This window comes from Sinohyriopsis cumingii, chromosome 17 (assembly GCF_028554795.1).
Source record: "Sinohyriopsis cumingii isolate HCF-2022 chromosome 17, ASM2855479v2, whole genome shotgun sequence".
In the NCBI taxonomy this organism is placed as follows: domain Eukaryota; kingdom Metazoa; phylum Mollusca; class Bivalvia; order Unionida; family Unionidae; genus Sinohyriopsis; species Sinohyriopsis cumingii.
The window spans coordinates 72,699,293-72,727,041 of NC_142977.1; the positions used below are offsets into that span (position 1 = coordinate 72,699,293).

General features: G+C 36.8%; 1 protein-coding gene across 2 annotated transcripts in view; it reads right to left on the reverse strand.

Annotated features, from left to right (window-relative positions):
• The window catches only part of LOC149779230 (uncharacterized), a 66,550-nt gene that overhangs the window by 34,280 nt on the left and 4,521 nt on the right, over window positions 1-27,749 (reverse strand). The window contains exons 2-5 of one of the 2 annotated variants that reach the window (XM_089939813.1): window positions 26,207-26,272; window positions 18,144-18,965; window positions 3,976-4,590; window positions 262-398 (exon numbers count right to left, since the gene is read on the reverse strand). In XM_089939813.1, the coding sequence (XP_089795939.1) occupies window positions 262-398; window positions 3,976-4,590; window positions 18,144-18,965; window positions 26,207-26,272 (1,640 nt within the window). The remainder of the gene's footprint in view (window positions 1-261; window positions 399-3,975; window positions 4,591-18,143; window positions 18,966-26,206; window positions 26,273-27,749) is intronic. The other variant, XM_089939815.1, reaches the window with a different exon arrangement.

Consider the following 27,749-nt stretch of genomic DNA (forward strand, 5'->3'; position numbering starts at 1 on the left):
CACAGATAAATGTGCATGGACCTCTCTCAATACTGAACCCATCTGAGATTTTAATGATATAAGCCCATATTTCATGCTTGACAAAAATTGAATTACATGTATGGACTCAGAGTGGTAACAATCAATTGCTGACAGACTGATGCTGGGTCATGTTGTAAGCTCACTTGGCCTTACGACCAGGTGACCTAAAAGTTACCACCTGTACAATACGTTCCTCTTTAACATTACAATAAGGAAATGAAGACTTATAGGGTCTTTTACCTCTTTTTGTAACTTCATAATGCATTCAACAGTACTGGCTGGAAGTCCCTTCATAGGCCTAACTGCAATGCATTCCACATTTACACCAATGCCATAACGACCTAGGTCTGTGGTAACAGCTTCTCCAAGCATATCTCCTGCAATTTACAAAGACCATTAAAAGTCACCATTGACACAATTACTGAATGATGTTCAATGCTAAAAAATAGTGACAATCAAGTAGTATGATTGCTCAAAGAACTCTAACATTAAACAAGCCCCTCAAAGGGATGGACTCTCTGCACCGCAAAATGAATCTCCAGGAAGTTAAGACTATTTCTTCCTTTTAAGTGCTAAGTGCTGAAGCCATCTCTGAAATTCTTCACTGAGAATGAAGACTTTTTTAATTGGCTGATGTGGTGGGCATATTGGCACCATGTTTTTTAATTGGCTGATGTGGTGGGCATATTGGCACCATTTTTATTTAGGACCAAGTAGATATCATTAGAAATGTATTGGTGAAAACCCTATGTCAGTATGACAATCTATTCAAGAAATATAGAGAAAACAATGTTTTAAAGACACGAGTTGAGGCACTCATATCAGATGCATGATTATCGTAAAAAGTCTACTGGTGAAACCCCCATGTTGACATAACTATCCATTTGGGAGGAGTAGAGATAACAGTATTTTCAAGATGGCCACCATGAAGATCAGTCTGCATCATTTTCAGTTTATGAGCAACTAGACACTATAAGAATTCTTCTCAAGAAAACCCAGTTTCAAAATGGCTTATCATTTTAGAGCTGCAATAATAATATGGCTGCCATATCAGATGTCAGATCAGTACCACTGAAACTTAGGACTAACAAGACAGAAGTCTTCTGGTCAGCTGTTGATTACCGCATGTTGATATGAGTTTCCCTTTTTCCCTTTTTGAGAACTAACAAACTGTTATGATAGCTACTTTGATGGCCATATTGGATGGCACACAACTTTTATTTGGGACCAGCACTGTAGCTAAAGCAAAATGTTCATACAACGAGATATCTAAGAGAAGAAGCGACAGTAAATTTTTCCAGCATTTACATGGGTAAAACCCTAACTCATATTCAGGGTCAGAGATGTCGGAACCACTAGGTATATCATCAGCACTAACCACTAGGTATATCATCAGTATTAGCCACTAGGTATATCATCAGTACTAACCACTAGGTATATCATCAGCATTAACCACTAAGTATATCATCAGCATTAACCACTAAGTATATCATCAGCACTAACCACTAGGTATATCATCAGCATTAACCACTAGGTATATCAGCACTAATCACTAGGTATATCATCAGCATTAACCACTAGGTATATCATCAGTATTAACCACTAGGTATATCATCAGTATTAACCACTAGGTATATCATCAGCATTAAGCACTAGGTATATCATCAGCATTAACCACTAAGTATATCATCAGCACTAACCACTAGGTATATCATCAGCATTAACCACTAAGTATATCATCAGTATTAACCACTAGGTATATCATCAGCATTAACCACTAGGTATATCATCAGCACTAACCACTAGGTATATCATCAGCACTAACCACTAAGTATATCATCAGCACTAACCACTAGGTATATCATCAGCACTAACCACTAGGTATATCATCAGCACTAACCACTAAGTATATCATCAGCACTAACCACTAGGTATATCATCAGCACTAACCACTAAGTATATATCATCCACACAAACCACTAGGTACATCAGCACTAACCGCTAGGTATATCATCAGCACTAACCACTAGGTATATCATCAGCACTAACCACTAGGTATATCATCAGCACTAACCACTAGGTATATCATCAGCATTAACCACTAGGTATACCATCAGCATTAACCACTAGGTATATCATCAGCATTAACCACTAGGTATACCATCAGCATTAAAGCCAGAAAACTCAGATTCAGAGCTTTATTGATAATTTCCCACAATCCTTTGCTGTTCACATCATTATCTAAATCAGAAACACAGTCCACCATTTTGTGTAAAAAGGTGTGTGCACATAGGTTTCCAGGTTGTACTATTTATAGCATTTATAATTCCCCTACATTTCAAATTTCACAATAAATATATATGGTACTCTATTTTCCATCAATCCAACTGGCTGACATTAGTGGCAAAATCTACCCCCAAACTTGCACCTATTTTTAAACTTATCAAATATCATTATTAGGGATGTGCACTACTCATCAAACATTGCCATGAAAGGGAAAGATGTGTCGCTCATGTTGTCCATAAGTAAGTGAGAGAGGCATCATAACTTGTCATAAAGAGTTAAAGGTTTTCCCAATTTTAGAAACAGTGGCCATATTGGATAGTGGATCAGCACCTTTCATATAAATTTGAAAGTTTCATGTTAGAATGTGTTCTATCAAGTTTCATGAGATCTATTAAGTGACTTTGGAGAAGAAGCCATTTAAAGAGTTTTCTATTGCTGGTACCAGTGGCCATATTTGATGGTGGATGGGTGTTATTTGCAAAGACTTGAAAGGTCTTCATGTTAAGATGCTATCTGATTTCTGTCTAGCTTGGACATCTTCAATTCAGCAGCTCTGGAGATAATGTCCTTTAAGGGCTTTTAGTAATGGTGGCCACATTAATGTATTTTAAGGGCTTTTAGTAATGGTGGCCACATTAATATCTTTTAAGGGCTTTTAGTAATGGTGGCCACATTAATGTATTTTAAGGGCTTTTACTAATGGTGGCCACATTAATGTCCTTTAAGGGTGTTTAGTAATGGTGGCCACATTAATGTATTTTAAGGGCTTTTACTAATGGTGGCCACATTAATGTCCTTTAAGGGCTTTTAGTAATGGTGGCCACATTAATGTATTTTAAGGGCTTTTACTAATGGTGGCCACATTAATATCTTTTAAGAGCTTTTAGTAATGGTGGCCACATTAATGTCCTTTAAGGGCTTTTAGTAATGGTAGCCACATTAATGTCCTTTAAGGGCATTTAGTAATGATGGCCACATTAATGTATTTTAAGGGCTTTTAGTAATGGTGGCCACATTCATATCTTTTAAGGGCTTTTAGTAATGGTGGCCACATTAATGTATTTTAAGGGCTTTTACTAATGGTGGCCACATTAATGTCCTTTAAGGGTGTTTAGTAATGGTGGCCACATTAATGTATTTTAAGGGCTTTTACTAATGGTGGCCACATTAATGTCCTTTAAGGGCTTTTAGTAATGGTGGCCACATTAATGTATTTTAAGGGCTTTTACTAATGGTGGCCACATTAATATCTTTTAAGGGCTTTTAGTAATGGTGGCCACATTAATGTATTTTAAGGGCTTTTAGTAATGGTGGCCACATTAATGTATTTTAACGGCTTTTAGTAATGGTGGCCACATTAATATCTTTTAAGGGCTTTTAGTAATGGTGGCCACATTAATGTATTTTAAGGGCTTTTACTAATGGTGGCCACATTAATGTCCTTTAAGGGCGTTTAGTAATGGTGGCCACATTAATGGCACAAATGTATACAGTCTTTTTTATCCCTTCATGCCAGTATGCTCAGTGTCATATTTGGTCAAATCTGATTTGCAGGTTTTTGAGACCAAGTTTAAAATAACAACTGCAAAATAAACCCCAATATACAGGTGTATTATGCAATGGCATATCTGGGTCAATATAATTTGCTCTAACCATTGAGTTATTTACCTTTTGTCAGCAAACTTTCTTCCATTATATCAAGATTGCCAAGAAGAGGTTCATGTTCCTTCCTAGCTAAGGATCTTGACTGTATTCTTTCAAAGGCCCCCGTCAATTCTGCTACCTCAGACCTCCTATAAATGTTTCTCATGGGTCTAACTGCAGGAACAGACAATGTTCTCCATGACACTTGTGGCAATGTACTGATGGAGTACTGATGTGAATTTTCTTCTGTCTCAAGTTGCATTGTATCTAGTTGTTGTAGTCGCTGTTCTGCTAAAGGAAGAGACATTTCTTTTGCAGAGAGTGATAGTGGTAGTGGTGGTGGTGGTGGTTGTTGTGGTGAAGGAGCTTTCTGAACATCTAGTATGTTGAGGGCAGACAGGATTTGAGTTGAAGACTTTTTAAAATAGCGACTGGGTTGTTGTCTTTGTGACACTGGGGGTGCGGGTGATTGTAGTCTTTCTAGTACAGGAGAAACCATCATTTTTTGTCCCATGTGTGTAAGATATTGTTCTGGTGCAGGTGCAGATGTCATCAAGTTGCTGCAAACAAGGGGTGGTGGTGGTGGTGGTGGTGGTGGCGGTGGTTGTAACACTTGTGGTTGTGGTTCTTTAAACTTGCCTGCAAAGAAATTTGGGGACTAAATGGTGCTGGCTGATAAGAGCATCAGAAATACTGTTAGATCCAATCATAAACACTGTAATTTGAATAACTTTTCTCTGTGTTTATCAAATAAGCATCCAAATATTTCAATATATTTTGACATTAAAGAACTTAATGGTTCCAATACTTTAAATTTAATTTTTCTGTCTTTTAAAGGTGTATTTATTACATTCGAGTGCTCTCTCTTCAAAACACTGATTGTGAGAGCTATAAAGTTTGTAGTTTGGAATACCTGGTACTTTAAGTAATAAGAGATCATGAAATCAACATATCTGCCAAACATGTCTTGCACATCAAAGGTTTCAACCAGCACATAATCCTGACCATCTGAACATTGGTCATAGGATTGACCAGCACATAATCTGACAAACTGGATATTGGTCATAGGAATATCATTAAGTTGTCTTTGATTTGTTTATCTATTAAACTGTAACATTAACAAAGAAAACTTCACTAGGTCTACTTTACAGTTTCTTTGTCAGAAAAATAATAAAGATGTCACTAAGTTTAGTATTCAAAGGTGACTAGGTCCAATGTGACTTGAATATTTTTTCTTTGGGGACAATCAATAGCAGTGTCACTGACTAAATATAGTATTCAAAGGTGACTAGGTTTATTGTGACTTGAATATTTTTTCTTTGGGAACAATCAATGGCAGTGTCAAAGACTAAGTGACAGTCAATAGCAGTGTCACAGACTAAGTGACAACAGCAGTGCCACAGACTAAGTGACAATCAATAGCAGTGTCAAAGACTAAGTGACGATCAATAGCAGTGTCACAGGCTAAGTGATGATCAATAGCAGTGTAACAGACTGTGACAATCAATAGCAGTGTCACAGACTAAGTGACAATCAATAGCAGTGTCACAGACTAAGTTGCAATCAATAGCAGTCACAAAGTGACGATCAATAGTAGTGTCACAGACTAAGTGACAATCAATAGCAGTGTCACAGACTAAGTTGCAATCAATAGCAGTCACAGACTAAGTGATGATCAATAGCAGTGTCACAGACTAAGTGATGATCAATAGCAGTGTCACAGACTAAGTGACAATCAATAGCAGTGTCACAGACTAAGTGACAATCAATAGCAGTATCACAGGCTAAGTGACAATAGCAGTGTCACAGACTAAGGTGCAATCAATAGCAGTCACAGACTAAGTGACGATCAATAGCAGTGTCACAGATTAAGTGACGATCAATAGCAGTGTCACAGACTAAGTGACAATCAATAGCAGTGTCACAGACTAAGTGACAATCAATAGCAGTGTCACAAAGTGACAATCAATAGCAGTGTCACAGACTAAGTGACAATCAATAGCAGTGTCACAAAGTGGCAATCAATAGCAGTGTCACAGACTGAGCCTGCTTTGACAATATGTTTTCCCAATTGTTTAAAGACTCTGTAGAGGGTTCAGTTATATATAAAAATGGTTGGTTCGTAGCCCCCCCAAAAGGGTTGGTTCTCCCCTTGATTTCAAAACACCACAGCGAGATCTGCTAAAGAGGATTACATACAAGGCTCAAATCAGCTCTTGGTAATTAAGATCTCAGCATTTTTCCAAGGCCCAGATGTAAAATTTGGGCCTTAAAGAGGCCAGGTAGGTTGGTCCAAAAAAAAGGTCAGTTCAACCCACCCTTCACTTCACCCCTGCTGGTAAACTCTATTATAGATACAAAGCATGGGACAAAAGAGCTGTGAAAGCTTATCACTGGGTCTTATAAAAAGCCTTAAAATTCAATAACTGACCAGTCTATACCAGGGGTGGGCAAATTACAGCCCACGGGCTGCATGCGGCCTGCCATGAAATTTCATGCAGCCCACCAAGGGTTTTCATGCGGCCTAGGAACAAGTCATCATTCGCACTGACTCTGTTTATGTTACTCTGTTTATCAAATAATTGTGCTTCTTTTGAAGTTTAAGTTTAAGTTTTCAAATACTAACAACATAGTAACAACTGAAAATTAATTAGATGTTATTCAGAAGAACCTTTTGTTTTTGCTATTTCAAATATTAATTATTTTACTTAATGAACAACGCGGCCCGCGACAAGGTGTAAATTTGTGTATGCAGCACTTGCACTGGAAAGTGTGCCCACCTCTGGTCTATACTGTAGCCCAGGGGTCAGCAACCAATTTTACATAGGCTGCAACTATTTTCCAGATTAATTACAAATTGAACAAGTGTGTGCCACCAATAAGAGAGTAACACTGTTAAAATCAAAACTGTAGGGTGCCCTTTGTATGCCACACAAAACCTCTTGATGTGCCACCTTGTGGCATCAATACCGTAGGTTGCTGACCCCCTACTGTAGCTGTTAGATCAGTCTCATGTACCATATTTAACTCTTTTGTGTCATGGATTATCAGCACATCATACCTTTTAAAATTAAATGCTAAGCTTAGGCTGGAATTGGAATTTAAAAAAGATACTGACAGCAAAAACTAATTTATACCGTAGAAGATTTATTTTAAGGACTTGACCATCGGACTTTACTGTAAATGTCTGTCAAATTAAGTGTTGGGAATCTACAATTTAATTACTGGGAGAGGGTGGTGGAAATTTCTTACAAGCCAGAATATTTATTTTTTATTTACCTCAAGATAATATTATTTCAAGATAAATGACAGTCATCATTTGTGGGCAGATAAATTCCAGGCCCTCCCACCCAGTAAAATGGCTGGTCCCTTACATATTTTTGGGTTAGTAAATCTGTTTGTTGTAAATTAATACTTTTTTTGTTAAATCAATAGAGAAGAATAAAATAATTTAGTATACTGTTTTGACCCTTTTTTAAAAAGTTTTTAAAAATAATTACAGAGAAAACCAATGATTTATAGAAGGACAATAGTAGAATTAAAGCACTTGCAAATCTGGAACCAAAAATTACATATTTCCCCACATCTTGAATAATTAGGCATATCAAATCTTTCCTATTCTATGATGCTTTATTTTAGATTTCCTTTCAATGTTTTCACATCAAATTTCATAAATATATTGCCTAAAATTTCTAGGAACAAATTTCCAGCAAGGGCCATAATTTATTATTTCAGGATCCCTGTAGGTAAGTCTTAATGCTGTTAAACTGAATACTTCACAAAAGTACATACAACTTAAATCTTGTCAAATATGTAATTTATGCTTTTATGGTATAGTGGAACTTGCATAAAACAGTTTCCTTGTGACCATCAAAACATGGACGACAGAAAATATTAGCTGTTTTTGAAAATTGCGCACCTAAGCCAAAAATGATAATCAGTACTTTTAGGCATTGGTAGATCCATGTTTTCTATACCATATTATACATGTATTTATACTATATTATACATGTATTTATACCATATTATACATGTATTTATACCATATTATACATGTATTTATACCATATTATACATGTATTTATACCATATTATACATGTATTTATACCATATTACACATGTATTTATACCATATTACACATGTATTTATACTATATTATACATGTATTTATACCATATTATACATGTATTTATACCATATTATACATGTATTTATACCATATTATACATGTATTTATACTATATTATACATGTATTTATACTATATTATACATGTATTTATACCATATTATACATGTATTTATACCATATTATACATGTATTTATACTATATTATACATGTATTTATACCATATTATTCAAAAATATTTGTAGTGTACGATACATGTGTTTATATTGTATTATATTATATATGAATTTGTACTATATTATGCATATATTTATACCATATTATACATGTATTTATACCATATTATACATGTATTTGTACTATATTATACAAAAATATTTGTAGTGTATGATACATGTATTTATATTATACATGAATTTGTACTACATTATACATGTATTTATACCATATTATACATGTATTTATACCATATTATACAAAAATATTTGTAGTGTATGATACATGTATTTATATTATATTCTATTATATTATACATGAATTTGTACTATATTATACATATATTTATACCATATTATACATGTATTTATATTATATTATATTATACATATATTTATACCATCCTATACATGGATATATAATATATTACCACTTTATTTTGGCACTGGTACCAAATGGTCTCAACCACTGGATGTTTTTTTTGTGTATCTAATGGGCCATTAAATGTTTGGATGTGGAATTTGATTTAAAACAGTGTCTATCTAGTACACATACCATTCTTACATTCATTACAAGACTATAGAGGTTATAATTTCAACAATTTTCTCTTCACCATTTTATGTGTCTGCAAAATAAAGTATAGGAAGAATGTTGGAAGACTTGTTTCTAATTTTTAATTCTGAAACATGATATGTAACACCATGTGAATTCCAATAGTTGTGAGAGACCTGTAACTGGACAGGTTAGTGCTGTCATGAGCTGCCTCCCTTATGCATCTAATGAACACTGCATGCAATCACATTTAGTGACAAAATCTTCCAATGGGGATTTTGTGAATCAAGTCGTATTAATGACAGGTTGCTCCAAATGTCAGAGATCCTCCACCCCTAAAATACCACCTGGTAAGATGAAAAGTAAAACCATCCTCATGCCAATGTGAAATGTGGTGGAAAACTGAATTTACCATAAGAATGAGGCTCCTGTATCATCCAAACAACATTGCCCTAATACACATATTTGCTTGGATCTAGAAAACACACTTAACTATCTCATAGTCCTTTAATGTGTCTGCATGTATGTACAAATTTACCTGTATACTTTTCAAAGCTGTTTTAAATTAGCTACATCATAATGTCTGAAAAAATACAAGAGCATGAAAACTGCCAATTATAATTCAAATGAATTAGCAAGAGATGGAAAACCAATTTAAGCAGTTAAGATAGTGAAACTTATTTATATTATTAAAATTATCAAATAGAAACTTTTCTCATAAAAATTGTAGACATTTTAACTCTTTCTTACCAAAGAGAGTACAATCAAATCACACAATAAAAGAACAAGAAACCCAAGTGGGTCTGACATTGCTCATCTGACATATGTCAACTTGTGAATGCAAATTCAAACACTTATTGAAACTGGAGTGGGTAAAGAAAAGCTTGGAGCACATAGTTGTTACACGTCTGAAGTAATTATCTGCTTTCCTAGTTCATAAAGGATAATTTTCTCTGCTAAAAAGGGCAAATGCATCTAGCATTCTTCCATGATCTCTCCCTCCTACAGGGGAATAAGTGATAATTCAGAACTTAGAAACTGTTCACAGTCTCATCCTTAAAGTACATATACTTATTTAGCATTATAAGGGGAGATAAACCATGCATTCAACATGAAATACAGTCTTTCCTTACTCTATCTCCCTGCCCTCAAGGATCTGCACCTGAACTCATAACTTGGAAACCTCAGAGATCTTTACACAGTGGGGCTGTCATGGCTCAGTACTTAAGTCAATGGATTCATAACCAGTTTGTTGGATATCACTCATAATGAAACTCATCTAAGATCTTGATGACAGAAACTTACATGCCAAATCTGATAAAAATCTGATTAGAGATATGGCATCTAGAATGTTCACAAACTCAACCAATCAGATGCAAGATCACCTCATTAATATGCATGTATGACATTCAGAACTGAATTCAGGCCAGATCTTGATGACAGTAGCTTACAGTCGAGTCTGGTGTATACAGTATTCACAAGCTAATCTGATGCAAGATCACCTTATTAATATGTGTGGCTGTTACTCATAATTGAACTCATCTGAGTTCTCAATGATATAAGCTTACATAATAAATCTTGTCAAAATCTGATCAGAAATATTGGCCTCAAGAGTGTTCACAAACTCTGTAAATGTGATATCATGTCATTAACATATACAGATGTCACTCACAATTTAACCCATCCCAGGCCTTGATGATGGCAGCTTTAAAGCCAATCAGATTAGGATAAAAATATGGCCTTTATAGTGGTAACTAGTTTAGCCAATCAGATTAGACTGTTAACAAGTTTAGTCAATCAGAAGCATGAGTACCTCATTAGTATCCATGGATGTCACACATAATCAAACCAACACAAGATCTTATTAATATATGCTTTTATAGCAAATCAGAGAGATAGGGTAAGAAACATGATTTTTTTTCAATGTTCACAAGATCAACCATTCAGATGCAAGATCATCTCATTAATATGCACGGATGTCACTCATAATTACACTCATCCAAGATCCTGATGACACAATAAACCTGGTCAAAATTGGATCAAAATGTTCATCCAATCATGTGCAGGATAGCTTAATTAATATGCATGGATGCTGCACATAACTGAACTCCCCTGAGATCATGATTATTAGTGTTTAACAGCACATCAGCACAATAATGGCTATATGGTGCTAATTAAAAGTAAAGTCTAAAGATGTAATCATGAAGAATTGCACAAAAACTTTAGGAAGATAAACCAAATAAATGTAAGAACAACAAGATTATATCAAATGATATAGATCTTAAAATTCTATAAATGGTATATAAAATGAAACAAAAAGGTAAACCATGTAAAATTCTAAAAAGATATGGTCATAATTTGTTACACACTCTACCTTTCCTCAAAATGGGTGATGATTTTCTCAAAAGGTACATCACTATAAAGTTTTTTCACTGAGTTTACGTCAAAATACATTGTATTACACTGGGTGGAAATGCAGATATAAGCTTACATATCAAATCAGATAAGATCTGAACAGATATATTGCTCTTAGAGTGTTCACAAGCTCAGCTAATTAGATGCAGATCACCTTGTTAATATGTGTGGATGTTGCCTGTAACTGAACTTGTGTGATTTTCTGTACCAGCTCAAATGTACATTATGTAATCACATGATGTTGCATGTATAACAACAGAATTGTGATATATTGCAAAAGAAAAAGTTCAGTGATCATTAATGTGAATGCCTGGGTGACAAAGCATTGTGACAATACAAAGGTAAATTTTCAACAATCATTACTATATATGACAGTGTGACAGAGTGCTGTGACAACACAAAGGTAAATTTTCAACAATCATTAATATGTATGACAGTGTGACAGAGTGCTGTGACAACACAAAAGGTTAATTTTCAACAATCATTAATGTGTGTGCCAATGTGATAAGAGTTGTGACAACATGAAATGTAAATGCTTAATGGTGAACAAAGTCCAGATTACTGCAACAACAAACAGTGATACTTCAGACTATAATTTTTTCTTTTTTTTAAAGTTCAAATCTAAGTCAATGCTGAGATTTTGGTGTTTTTCATGAGAATACATAAACAAAAATATACTTCTTTACCACCATGGCTGCCTGCGTTGAGATATTTTTTATTTTCATGAACACGTAAAATAACTATGCTCTTTTATCATATGTGACAGCCTGTCTTGATATTTCCTTATTTTATGTGGTATACACAAAACAAAAATACATCATGAACATTATGAAGAACACAATGTAACAATCTCCTACACATTATTGAAAGAGCATATATTATTGACGGATAGGTGACAGTGCTTGGAAAAGGCAAATTCAAAAAACAGCATGAAAGGTCATGTTGGGTCAAAACGGTAAGAATTTTTGTTACTCCTACTCACAGTAATTGGTTAAACAGGTTTATGAATATATATGAGAAATAAGGAGGGCAAGGGTGAAAATAGAACACAGCAGATTATTGCCCATAACTTTTGACATAAGCTGGTGCAATATCAAGTTACGATATCATAAAAATCAATGATGCTCAGTGTTGAGTGTGTGTGATTTTTAACATAGATTAAACAATTTTTCTGTCATATCACTACCATGTCTGCAGTGTCACAGTTTATAGTGATGTCCAGTACTGAGGCATCATGCCGCAGACATGTGGCATGATGTCCCACCCAGTCATATTATCTTGACACCAGGCCGACCAGTCCTAACACTAACCTCTTAATGCTGACTGCCAAGCAAGGCAACTGCTAGTACCAATTTTATAAGTCTTTGGTATAACTAGGTCAGTGTTCGAACCCATGACCAGCTGCATCTGAGGTGGATGTTCTAACCACTTAGGACACCACAGCAGTTGCTTATTGCTAAAAAAATATTAAAGAAATAACAAAATAAAATCTTGCAAAATGCAAATTGAAACAAATCATAAATTTACTACCGGGTATTGCACAAATATATATGCTGGTGAAATCACACTTTGGGTCGTAAAGCTGCTAAAATCAGGTCTTTACAAGAGTAAAAACAAATCAGGAACTATTCAACCCAATGGCTTAACTTGTACAAGGCCTATATGTAGGAAGATACTGGGACATCACACATAAAGATAGATAAATAAAGGCCTACAGTTAAACAAAATCAACGCCAGTAAAATTAAATTGTAAGATTACATAATGTATAGATTTTCTACTGATCATGGTTTTCACTAGTGTGAAACTCGTATACATTTATTCTTCACCAAGTTGCATATTATACAATCAAGAGATGATGTCATTAAAAAAGGTCTCTTGTTATGCAACCTCTATGATAGTGTCATAGTTGTAACAGTACAGGATAAAAAGGTGGAGGCTTTTACTAAGAAAGGCAGCCAATGTGGTATCTGAGAAAGCTTGCTAATAGCTTATCGTGGGTCAGTGGTTCTTTCCGGGGTTTTCCAGGGTTCTTCCTCCACCATTAAACACTGGCTGCCATGTATAGCCTATCATGTGCTGAAAAATGGCATTAAACCCTACAATAACAATAACTAAGAAAGGTCTATGCTAATGTCATAGCAAATTGTAACATTACAGGATAAAGGTGGAGGCTTTTTACTAAGAAAGGTCAATGGTAATGCCATAGCAAATTGTAACATTACAGGATAAAGGTGGAGGCTTTTTACTGAGAAAGGTCTATGCTAATGCCATAGCAAAGTGTAACATCACAGGATAAAGGTGGAGGCTTTTTACTGAGAAAGATCAATGATAATGCCATAGCAAATTGTAGTTGTTGATGTTGTGGGGTTTAACGGCATTTTTCAACACACAAAAGGCTATACATGGTATCCAGTATTAATGGTGGAGGAATAACCCGGGAAAACCCCAGAAAGAACCACTGACCCACGAGAAGCTACTGGCAAGCTTTCTCACATACTCACATTGGTTGAATCCGAGACTCGAACCAGTGCAGACAGAGGTGAGATGACAGTGATCCATAACAGAAAGTGCTTTAGACCACTTGGCCACTTGGCGCCCCAGCAAATTGTAACATTACAGGAAAAAGGTGGAGGCTTTTTACTGAGAAAGGTCTATGCAAGTGTAAATTCCAGCATTACGCATCACACTGACTTTTGATTCGGGCAAATAAAAAGTTGTAGAGCCATTGAAATGTAATAGATGGAAGGAGAGAGGGGGCAGGTTTGCTCTCACATAACCACATACACCACATGGTCATGAACTTTTCATGTTGAACTTTATCAATGTATGTTTGCAAAACAATATTTGTATACTAATCTAGAGTAAGTACATTATACATGATGCTTATTTTAATCAAAGGTCTTGATGGATGATATAGAATTGATATCCTTCTGTAATATTTATGCAGGTATATGGTTCTTTTAACTTGAATTCAAAGACATGTGCATGAACTTTTCTATGAGGCTAAACACTTCAAGTATTGCACAACACACAAGGTCAGAAAGCTTCAATAAAAAATAAGACTTCCTTGATGAGACCGATGCTCTACTTGCCAAACAGAACAGAAATTTAAGACAAGTAAGTTTCTTATGACCACTGGGTATTGAAACTATTCCTGATATTCTTAAAAAATTACAGAATATCATCAAGAAACAAACATATGGTAACAAAACTATTTACATGTCTGAGTAAACATGTTCTCAAGATAAGTAAAGAACAATATTCCTCAGTCTGGTTCTTGACCTTGAACCTGATATCATGGATAGAAAATCACTGAGCATGTCTGATTTTTATGATATAACCACATGATAAGTTTGGTTACATCAATCATTGATACCGTCGAGGAGAATTGTTCAAGTGGCATGCAATCTGGCTTTTGTAATATTTGTTTCTGTTATCAAGTATGAAAAATTATAATAAAAGAAGGTAAAGAAATTTGACCTTAAAATCAATGTCATGACCTCAAAATCAATGTCAGAGTGTTGACTATCAGCTTGTTGATTAGACTGCTACTTAAGTCAACGTCTGGACGAAAATCATGGTACATGTACAAATCACTTTTTTCTTAAGCTCAATGAAGTACCAAAATTTAACAATGGCTGATAATTTGACCCCAAGTTCTCTGCCCATGGTCAGATTTACATAAGTTTCATTCTTAATCAATTAAATACTGCAAAACATCTTTTAGTGAAAACCCATGTTAGTGCCACCATAGGTAGTGAAATGGTTTTTGTGATGGTCAGTATTGTGCACTGGAAGTCACGGTGGAAGATCAGCGCCATTTTAATATAAGAACAAATATATAATGTAAGAAAGGGGGGGTAATTGCCAGTATGACCATTTCTTCCAGGGATGTACTAGTAGCCATTATAAGACTTTTCAAAATTATGAGAAATCAGGATTCACATAGTCTTCAACTAGGACAAAATAAACATCAGAAGAAGCCTTTTAGTGGTAACCCAGTACCAATTCAATGCAGTGATAACAATATATTTAAGACTGCCTATGTGGTGACCATGTTGAATGTTAGATCTGCACCATTTTTGTTTAGGACTAATTACACATCTTAAATGTCAGTAAGTGAAAACCCCATATCAAAATGACCATCCATTAAGGAAACCCCAATTCAAAATGACCATCCATTAAGGAAACCCCATATCAAAATGACCATCCATAAGGAAACCCAATATCAATATGACCATCCATTAAGGAAACCCCATATCAAAATGACCATCCATTAAGGAAACCCCATATTAATATGACCATCCGTTAAGGAAACCCCATATCAATATGACCATCCATTAAGGAAACCCCATATCAATATGACCATCCATTAAGAAAACCCCATATCAAAATGACCATCCATTAAGGAAACACCATATCAATATGACCATCTATTAAAGAAACCCCAATATCAATATGGCCATCCATTAAGGAAACCCCATATCAATACGGCCATCCATTAAGAAAACACCATATCAATATGACCATCCATTACGGAAACCCCATATCAATATGACCATCCATTAAGGAAACCCCACATCAAAATGACCATCCATTAAGGAAACCCCATATCAATATGACCATCCATTAAGGAAACCCCATATCAAAATGACCATCCATTAAGGAAACCCCATATCAATATGACCATCAATTAAGGAAACCCCATATCAATATGACCATCCATTAAGGAAACCCCATATCAATATGGCCATCCATTAAGGAAACCCCATATCAAAATGACCATCCATTAAGGAAACCCCATATCAATATGGCCATCCATTAAGGAAACCCCATATCAGTATGACCATAAACAAGAGTGAAAAAAACTTGGCAGCATTTACTTTTAACTTCTTTGTATAAAAATCACATATTATTGAAATTAATTAAGACAAGCTGTAATGATACCAGAGACATGAAAAGTAACTAAGTTTCATCAAAGGGCATTAGGATAAAAACATACAATGGATTAACAAAATTCATCAGTGACCTTGTCCATGGATTTAAAATCTTGACTGTGAAATATGAGATGACATCAAATTTGAGAAGCATAAGTGTACCATGGGTTATCCATGTACAACAGCTATTATGACATAAAGTAGAAAGAACAGAAACCTTAAAATATAGATCTCTGACTGGGACCTTGGGATTGGATGTCAAACACAGAATTTATCTCATATTTTAGTGCCAATAAATATGCGTACCATTTATCTTCAGTATCTATCAAGTTGGAAAGCAGTAAGGATGATGTGACTGAAAGCTAAAATATTAACACATGACCTTGAACTATAAAATAGCAGCCCCAAATGTTGTACATGACATGTTTCTAATGATGTAATATTGATATACAAAGCTTATTCTCTTCATCTGAACAGACTCTAAAATTAGGGAAATGAAAGTGTACTAGAAAATTCAATACAATACACACAGACATTAAACTTAAAGACTGGCATACTGACCCTGACCTTCAATACAAAACCCATGGAACTTTGCACACGTCTAATGATGATAATGTACAAGCACATAAAGTTAAATCCTTGCTCTTAAATGATTCCAAGCTTACAGTGCAAGGAAGGAATATGTGACACAAATTTAAAATAATATAAAGTGACCCTGACTTTGAAGGAACCACAATGTAACATAATGTATCATCGACTGATGTGTGAGTATACAAGGATTCATGACTTAATCTCAGCTAGCTATAGAGAAGAAGAGATCATGTAATGACAAACTTAAAATACTGAACTGTGACCATGACCTTCAAAATAAGAACCTGAACATGGCATGTGCAAGACCTTCAAAAGGGTATGTATAAGTATAAAAAAATTTCATACCTCAATCTCCAATAGCTCAAAGTTATCGAGCTGAAGAGAGTGTGATGGAACAGAAAAAAATATTCAGCTGTGACATTAACCTTGAAATTAATGACCCCCAATTTGGTGTCTGACACAAATTCTTATACCATGTTTCACTCCTTTATTTCAAACGGCTTATATGTTACAACATTGAGAATGTGGTACACAACACACCGTCTTGTTATAAAGTATAAGTACCAAGTTTCATTCCTTAAATGCAAATAATTGCTAAAGTTACACAGTGGAATGTAAAGTATATTGAGGTTGTTGTTGTTGTAGGGTTTAACGCCATTTTTCAGCACACAATAGGCTATACATGGCAGCCAGTATTAATGGTGGAGGAAGAACCCGGGAAATTCCCAAGAAGAACCACCAACCCTCAAGAAGCTACTGGCAAGCTTTCTCACACACCCACACTGACTGAATCCGGAATTGAAAGTATGATGGAAAACTTATACTATCAAACTAAGACCTTGACCTTGAAAACAAGACCCCTAAAGTGATGCACAAAATGATTTATAATGTTGAAGTGCCAGTATACCAAGCTTCATTCCTTAATCGGCTTTAAAGTTGTAGAGCAGAAAGGAAAGTATGCTGGAAAACAAAAAATACTTATCTGTGATGATGACCTTGAAAATCAGACCCCACAATATGGAACAAAAAATATCTTCTAGAGCTGATTTGTAAGCTTTCCAACTTGCATTCCTTAATCACAAATGTTTTGAAAGTTACAAAGCATAAATGAAAATCTGTTGGCTGGACAGAATGACAAAAACATGAAAAACATATCCATGTTTTTCACCACAATGTTGGGAACAATAATCAGCAGTATTCAGAAACTGTAACATAGTCACAGACATAGTAATTAATGTTTGACACTGAGAAAAGGAAAAAAGTCAATATGAAGAGAAATAACTATGGTGTCTGCTTGGACCTGATTGGCCAAATGGAATTTGAAGCAAGGTCTAAACAACTAAGACTTACCTTTCTCAGCTTGTGCATCCCCAAAACTGAAAGATGTCTTTGTAGATCCAAACAAAGATCCACTTTCTACTTTTGGCTGACTTCTGAAAGGGGCTGATAACGTTGCTGTTTCTCCTAAAAATTTAAAGTCTGATTGATTCTGAAACATCTGCTGACTTGGCTGACTAGCAGGGACAGTTGGTGCAAATGATGCAAATCCAAACATTGGGTGACTTTGGAGCAATGGATGACTTGCAACAGGGCCAGTTGGTTTAGATGATTCAAATCCATCACCTGAGAGACTGTGGAATATTGGCTGACTTGGGTGGCTTGTAACTGGTCCAGTTGTTGCTAATGATACAGATCCAGATGCTGAAAATCTTTGGAAAACCGGCTGACCTGTAAATTGGCCAGTTGATGTAAACGGTTCAGATCTATCAAATGAGAAACTATGAAGCACTGGCTGACTTGGCTTATTTGGAACTCTGCCATCTGGTTTAAATTTTGCAAATCCAAATGCTGAGTGACTCTGGGACACTGACTGACTTGGCTGACTTGCATCAAGCCTTAATAATGATCCACTTTCATTCACAGGTTGGCTTCTCAATGACCACAATGATGCAGGTGCTTCAAGTCCATGTGCTGGCTCATTTTGGGACAGTTTCTCACTTGGTTGACCCCCAAATGAGACAGATGATTTAGGTGCTGCAGATCCAAATGCTGCTAGACTTGGAAAGATCTGCTGACTTGCAAATGAGGATGGTGCTGATGCTCCAAATCCAAACACTGGTTGTCTCTGAGAAGTATCATGACCTTCACTGGGGACATGTGATTGAGATGGTGCTATAATAATAATAATAATAATAATAATAATAATAATAATGACCTTATTTAAAGAGGGTAACACAATTAGCTAAAAACTAATCTACCTTGAGGCCCTCATACAAAGGAATTCATTTATTTAAGCTGCATCTCTGAAGCCACTGGATATATTGGGTTTGGAAGAAGGAAATAGAGTGGGCATTTCTAATCTCAGCTGGAATACTATTCCAGAGCAGAGTTCCAGAGTATTGGAAACTTTTTTTAAATAACTCCTTATTTGGTTTGGGAATTTTATACTGTTTGGTTGACATGGATCGCAGGTGGGGAGTATTACCAGGTAGCCTATACTGGAATAGTGATTGTAAATATTCAGGAGCACTATTCTGAGATATCCTGTACATTAATTTTGCTTTTCTCAAACAGATTCGGTCTTTAATAGGTAATATTTTTAACCTACCAGCTAAACTTTCCTTGCTTTCTTTCTGGATTGATATTAGCCCAAATGCTCTTTTTTGAAGATGTGCCAGCTTTGCTATGTTTTTATCATTTGAATTACCCCATACTGTACTACAGTAGTCCAAATAGGGTTGTATGTAACTGTTATAAAATAGTTTCCTGTGCCTTTCAGGGAGAAAATGTCTTATCCTACTGAGAAGCCATAAACTTGAATTGACTTTTTTACTGGTATGTTTGATATGTTCAGTCCATGATAGGTTATTATCTACCAGAACACCAAGTAGCCTATCATGACAGACTATTTGCAGATTTGTATCCTTCCATGTCAGACATAGTTCATCACTATCAAGATTTGTCCTTCTTTGCCGTGTTGAGATAAGTAATATTTTAGTTTTACCAGTATTTACCACCATGCCATTACATGTGCACCAGTTTTCCAGTTTGTTTAGGGCATTCTGTAAAGAAATTTTGAGCTCATGCTTTGTGTTTTGGATGTCTGACAATGTTGTGTCATCTGCATAGAGATCTGTAGATGTTATTGAGTCTCTTAGTAAAAGTGGTAGGTCATTAATAAATAAAATGAAAAGTAGTGGACCTAGAATTGAGCCTTGTGGTACTCCATATCTAATTGTTTCAGGTTCAGACAGAACATTATTCTTTTTCCCCAGGAAAGTACAATTTTGAATGCATGTCTAAAGGCGCAACCCTATATATAGCTCCAGATGGTGATGCTGACATTGGATGTATTGCTTCACCTTGGCCAATATGAAAATGACTCAAAAGAGGATGTTAACTGAATCTCTGGTGGTGCTAGAGCTACAGACTCAAACAGGGTCCCAAACTGTGGTGTTTCTTTTTCCCCAGGAAAGTCCAATTTTGAATGCATGTCTAAAGGCGCAACCCTATATATAGCTCCAGATGGTGAGGCTGACATTGGATGTATTGCTTCACCTTGGCCAATATGAAAATGAGAACATTTTAACAAAGGTTTCGCAGTACATTGCCTCACCTGCAACCTATGCAAAAAGTTGTATCCCCCCCATATCGTATTTGGTGAAGCTTCTACAAAAACGTCTAACACAGATCTTAATAAAGATGATGTTGCTGCTGGAAAGTAATGACTCTGCTTTGCAAATCTGCCACAAGTGAGGCAAAGGGCAAAATATTCGTCTAAGACGAATGACTCTGTCTGTCTCACCAATCTGCCACAAGTGAGGCAAAAGGCAGAAATTTCATCTAATAGGTTGACGTATGTATTCACAGTGTAGATGATTAGTGGTGCTTGTCCATGCCATCAACAAACCATATAATAAGGACATTAATGGTACATGCAAAATTTTAAACTGTTCATGTTATGGTATAAGTAAACATGTGATTCAACATGATTCCAAGGTAATACCTTTGTTTATAAACGTACTATTCAGGCAGGTGTATCAGAATGATGGAGGCTTCAACTTGTAAAACCTACTGATATCTGGTTTCCCATGCAAGGTACATATTTTACCATTAACAAGCCCCTACCCATCATTACAATGACCCAATTTCACCAGGACAATGAACCCATTCCCATCAGGAAATGACCCCCTTCCTATCAGAACAATGACCCCCTTCCCAACAAGACACTTAACACCTTCCCATCAGGAAAAAGACCCCCTTCCTATCAGGACTTTGACCTCATTCCTATCAGGACTATGACCCTTTTCCCAACAAGACACTTAACACCTTCCCATCAGGACAAAGACCCCCTTCATATCAGGACTTTTACCTCATTCCTATCAGGACAATGAACCCCTTCCTATCAGGACCCTTAATATCTTCTTATCAGTACAATGAACACCTTCTCATCAGGACAATGACCGCCATCCCATCAGTAAAATGACCACCTTCCTATCTAGACAATGACCCACTTCCCATCAGAACAATGACACACTTCCCATCTGAACAAAGACCCCCTGCCTGTCAGGACAATGACCACCTTCCTTTCCAGATACTCAACACCTTCCTATCAGGAAACTGAACACCTTTCCATCAGGACAATGGCCTGCTTCCTATCAGGAAAATGACTCACTTCCCATCAGGACAATGACACCCTTCTCATCAGGACAATGACACCCTTCCTATCAGGACAATGACACCCTTCCCATCAGCACACTGAACTCCTTCTGATCTGGAAATGACACCCTTCCTATCAGGACAATGACCCCCTTCCCAACAAGACACTTAACACCTTCCCATCAGGACAAAGACCCCTTTCCTATCAGGACTTTGACCTCATTCCTATCAGGACAATGACCCCTTCCCAACAAGACACTTAACACCTTCCCATCAGGACAAAGACCCCCTTTATATCAGGACTTTGACCTCATTCCTGTCAGGATAATGACCCCTTTCCATCAGGATACTGAACACCTTCCCATCAAGACACGTACTCCTTCCCATAGGACAATGACCCCCTTCCTATCAGGACACTGACCTCATTCTTATCAGGACAATGACACCCTTCCTATCAGGACAATGAACCGCTTCCTATCAGGATGCTTAATATCATCCTATCAGTACAATGGACACCTTCTCATCAGGACAATGACCCCCTTCCTATCAGGACACTGACCTCATTCCTATCAGGACAATGATACCCTTCCTATCAGGACAATGACAGCTTCCCATCAGGACAATGACCCCCTTCCTATCAGAACAATGACCTCATTCTTATCAGGACAATAACACCCTTCCTATCAGGACAATGAACCCCTTCCTATCAGGACTCTTAATATCTTCTTATCAGTACAATGAACACCTTCTCATCAGGACAATGACCCCCTTCCCATCAGTAAAATGACCACCTTCCTATCTAGACAATGACCCACTTCCCATCAGAACAATGACACACTTCCCATCTGAACAATGACCCCCTGCCTGTCAGGACAATGACCACCTTCCTTTCCAGATACTTAACACCTTCCTATCAGGAAATTGAACACCTTTCCATCAGGACAATGGCCTGCTTCCTATCAGGAAAATGACTCACTTCCCATCAGGACAATGACACCCTTCCTATCAGGATAATGACCCCCTTCCCATCAGCACACTGAACTCTTTCCGATCAGGACAATGACCCCTTCCTATCAGGACAATGACCCCCTTCCCATCAGGACAATGACACCCTTCTCATCAGGATAATGACACCCTTCCTATCAGGACAATGACCCCCTTCCCATCAGCACACTGAACTCTTTCCGATCAGGACAATGACCCCTTCCTATCAGGACACTGAATACCTTCCCTTTAGGGCAATGACCCCATCCTATCAAAACAATGACCACCTTCCTATCAGGACAATAACACAGTTCCTATCAAGACAATGAACAATGAACCCCTTCCTATCAGAACAACAACCCCTTCCTATCAGGACACTGAATACCTTTCCTTTAGGACAATGACCCCCTTCCCATCAGCACACTGAACTCCTTCTGATCTGGAAATGACACCCTTCCTATCAGGACAATGACCCCCTTCCCAACAAGACACTTAACACCTTCCCATCAGGACAAAGACCCTCTTCCTATCAGGACTTTTACCTCATTCCTATTAGGACAATGACCCAATAAGACACTTAACACCATCCCATCATGACAAAGACCCCCTTCCTATCAGGACTTTGACCTCATTCCTATCAGGATAATGACCCCTTTCCATCAGGATATGAATACCTTTCCATCAGGTTACTTACTCCTTCCCATCAGGACAATGACCCCTTCCTATCAGGACAATGACCTCATTCCTATCAGGACAATGACACCCTTCCTATCAGGACAATGAACCCCTTCCTATCAGGACACGCATTACCTTCCTATTAGGACAACAAACACCTTCCCATCAGGACAATGACCCCCTTCCTATCAGGACAATGACCTCATTCCTATCTGGACAATGACACCCTTCCTATCAGGACAATGAACCCCTTCCTATCAGTACACTTAATACCTTCCTATTAGGACAATGAACACCTTCCTATCAGGACAATGACCCCCTTCCTATCAGGACAATGACCTCATTCCTATCAGGACAATGACACCCTTCCTATCAGGACAATGAACCCCTTCCTATCAGGACACTTAATACCTTCCTATTAGGACAATGAACACCTTCTCATCAGGACAATGACCCCCTTCCCATCAGGAAAATGATAACCTTCCTATCTAGACAATGACCCCCTTCCCATCAGGATAATGACACCCTTCCTATCAGGACAATGAACCCCTTCCTATCAGGACACTTAATATCTTCCTATCAGGACAATGAACACCTTCTTATCAGGACAATGACCCCCTTCCTATCAGGAAAATGACCACCTTACTATCTAGACAATGACCCCCTTCCCATCAGGACAATGACACCCTTCCTATCAGGACAATGAACCCCTTCCTATCAGGTCACTTAATACCTTCCTATTAGGACAATGAACACCTTCTCATCATGACAATGACCCCCTTCCCATCAGGAAAATGACCACCTTCCTATCTAGACAATGAACCCCTTCCCATCAGGATAATGACACCCTTCCTATCAGGACAATGAACCCCTTCCTATCAGGACACTTAATACCTTCCTATTTGGACAATGAACACCTTCCCATCAGGACAATGACCCCCTTCCCATCAGGACAATGACACCCTTCCTATCAGGACAATGAACCCCTTCCTATCAGGACACTTAATATCTTCCTATCAGGACAATGAACACCTTCTTATCAGGACAATGACCCCCTTAATATCAGGAAAATGACCACCTTACTATCTAGACAATGACCCCTTTCCCATCAGGACAATGACACCCTTCCTATCAGGACAATGAACCCCTTCCTATCAGGACACTTAATATCTTCCTATCAGGACAATGCACACCTTCTTATCAGGACAATGACCCCCTTCCCATCAGGAAAATGACCACCTTACTATCTAGACAATGACCCCTTTCCCATCAGGACAATGACACCCTTCCTATCAGGACAATGAACCCTTCCTATCAGGACACTTAATATCTTCCTATCAGGACAATGAACACCTTCTTATCAGGACAATGACCCCCTTCCTATCAGGAAAATGACCACCTTACTATCTAGACAATGACCCCCTTCCCATCAGGACAATGACACCCTTCCTATCAGGACAATGAACCCCTTCCTATCAGGACACTTAATATCTTCCTATCAGGACAATGAACACCTTCTCAAAAGACAATGACCACCTTCCCATCAGGAAAATGACCACCTTACTATCTAGACAATGACCCACTACCCATCAGAACACTGACACACTACCCATCTGAACAATGACCCCCGTCTGTCAGTACAATGACCACCTTCCTTTCAGGACATTAACACCTTCCTATCAGGAAAGTGAATACCTTCCAATCAGGACAATAACCTGCTTCCTATCAGTAAAATGAAACACTTCTCATCAGGACAATGACACCCTTCCTATCAGGACAATCAATGCCCCCCCCCTTCCCATCAGCACACTGAACACCTTCCGATCAGGACAATGACCCCCTTCCTATCAGGACAATGACCATCTTCCAATAAGGATGTTGACCCCCTTCCTATCAGGAAATGATACCCTTCCCATCAGGACAATGACCCCATTCCTATCAGGACAATGTCCCTTTTCCTATGCTGTTTATAAAAGCCATCATGGGTCCTGCATTTTTAGAGAGGCCATCCAGCACTGAGACGCAGTCCAACAATGATGTCTTGCTTGTGCAAAGACAAACAGCTGAGTATTTATTGATACATTATGGCTCTCAACTGCCAAGAATTAATATGGAGTAAGACAGTCACTGACAAGAACATTAAGAAAACATAACTGTTGCAGTGAAATGGTATACGTGACTATGTCTCCATTGTAACAGGGGAAAAGTATATTGGGGGGACTGGTAGTGACAGACCATGGTATCAGTAATGCCCTTACATTACATTCATCAGAAGAAGTGAAAACAAGATTTTAAGATGTCCATTGTTGTAGTGATTTTGGGAATCAACATTTTCACTGAGGACCAACCAGACATAATAAGAGGTCTTTTAGTGAAAACCTCATGTTGATATGACCTTCTACACAGAAGTAGCAATAACAAGGTTTTCAAAACAGCCACTGTAGCACCCAGATTCATTATCAGATCAGCACCATTTTCATTCAGACTAAGTAGAGAGCATAAGAAGTCTTCTACACAAAAGTCCTGGTTAGAATGACTTTCCATTCAGGAGGAATAGTCATAAGTTTACCAGGTGGCTGCTGTGATAGCTATATAGGATACACTATCTAAACATTTATCATTCAGAACCAACTAGCCCTCATATGAAGTCTTTCAGTGAAAACCCCATGTTGATATGACCACCTATCCAGGGGAAGAGCAATCACAAGAATTTTAAGCTGCCATGGCAGCCATATTGGATTTTATAGCAACAACCATTTTCATTTAGAAACAACTAGACCATTCAGTGAATGTATAAAATTTCATAGCAATTGTTTAAGTTATTTAAGAGGAGTACCAATAACAAATTTGTGCTAGCGTTTAGACAGTTGGCAGATGAAAGATGATCCCAAAAACACTTCTGGTCTATGACCAGTAGAATTAAATATGAATAAGTACAAGAAATAAATATATATATTTCACAATAAGATATTTTAATTTATGAGTGGGAGAAAAATGATACGCCATAATTTTTTTCCATTATGGAAATATATCAGCTCTTATGTATGTTATTCAAACCTGTATTTCCATATTTAAACCCTTGCATGTAAACCTACCAGCAGGAAAAATGTTCCTCCCAAGATGACGGTATCGCCCATCCCTCACAACATTCAGTGAAATCCCTGCACATTCAAAATTATTATTAAAAACAGCTGAGAATCAAAATGATATGGACCATGTGAAATATTATTAAGTTGAATTTTAGATGTCAATTTGACATTTACAATTGTTTAAAATATGATATTTTTCATTATTTTTCATGTATGTTGAGCAGTTTAAAACTTCACCAAAGGAAACATTTTATAAGAGATAATGGCATATTTAAAATTCAATGAAATAATGACTGTTTATCTTGCATTGCCAATTTGTTAGTGAAATGTTTTCAAAGCAATTCATCTGCTTTTTGCAAAATATAAATAGTTCACTTTATTTTCCTGCAGAATAATACAATTATTAACAGTGAAAAAATTTGAAAATGGGGCCCAAGCAGTACAGTTTTTTCCATCTATCTTTATACTATTGATCTGAGTATGATAATGTTGTACTATATACTGACTGTACTATAAAAAAAACATTTGTTCTAAAACTTAAAATTGTGGTTCTGTCAAATTCATGATTTAAGTGAATTTTATATCATAAATCTACATTCTGCAAATCTTTTGGACTTTGTATTAATATTAATAATAATTATAATAATTATAATTATAATTATAATAATACTGATCAGTGACGTTGCCAATGAAGATAAAACTTTGTGAAACACAAGATGCCATCACAGAGAAATATAAGTGTACAATGGCTCATCCCTAAACTTAAAATAGCTTTTATGATATAAAGCTATACTACAAAAACAACTACCATATGAAATATACACTTGTGACCTTGACACTTAAGATAATACTCCAAATGGGGAATGCAATCAATCTTCTAATGACAATATACAAGTATACCAATTTCATTCCTTTATCTTAAACAACTGTACAAGTTACTGAGTGGAAACGAAAATGCTACTGAAACCTAACCTATTGGCCTGTGACCTTCACCTTAAAGGCAGGGTCTCCACAGTGCTAGATGACAAATACAGCTGGTTTAATCTCTTAATCTCAAAAGATTATAATGCCGTAGAATAAACGGGAAAATATGAAGAAAAACTTACAACTCTAATCTATGAACATGACCTTGAAGCTAGGATATCTAATATGGTATGTAACGTAAATGATGATTTACAGATATACCAATTTTCATCTCTTAACCTGAATAGTTCTAAAATTAAAGCGAGCAAAAAATGATTGATGGAAAACTTAAAATACTGACCCACGATCATGACATTGAAGATACAGCACCCACCCAATGTTGTACATCAAACACTTTATAATGATAATATATAGGTATAAAAAGTTTCATCCATGAAGCTAATTGGTCCGTGAAGTTAAAATGTGGAAAAGATTGTGTAATGGATGGAGTGATAGAATGTTGGTGTTGTTGTTGGTCTTGTTGTTGTTGTTGTTGTTGCAGGCCTAAGACCATATTTCTGCACATGATAGGCTATACATTGTGGCCAGTATAACTGGTGGAGAAACATAGATGCTATATCTTAAT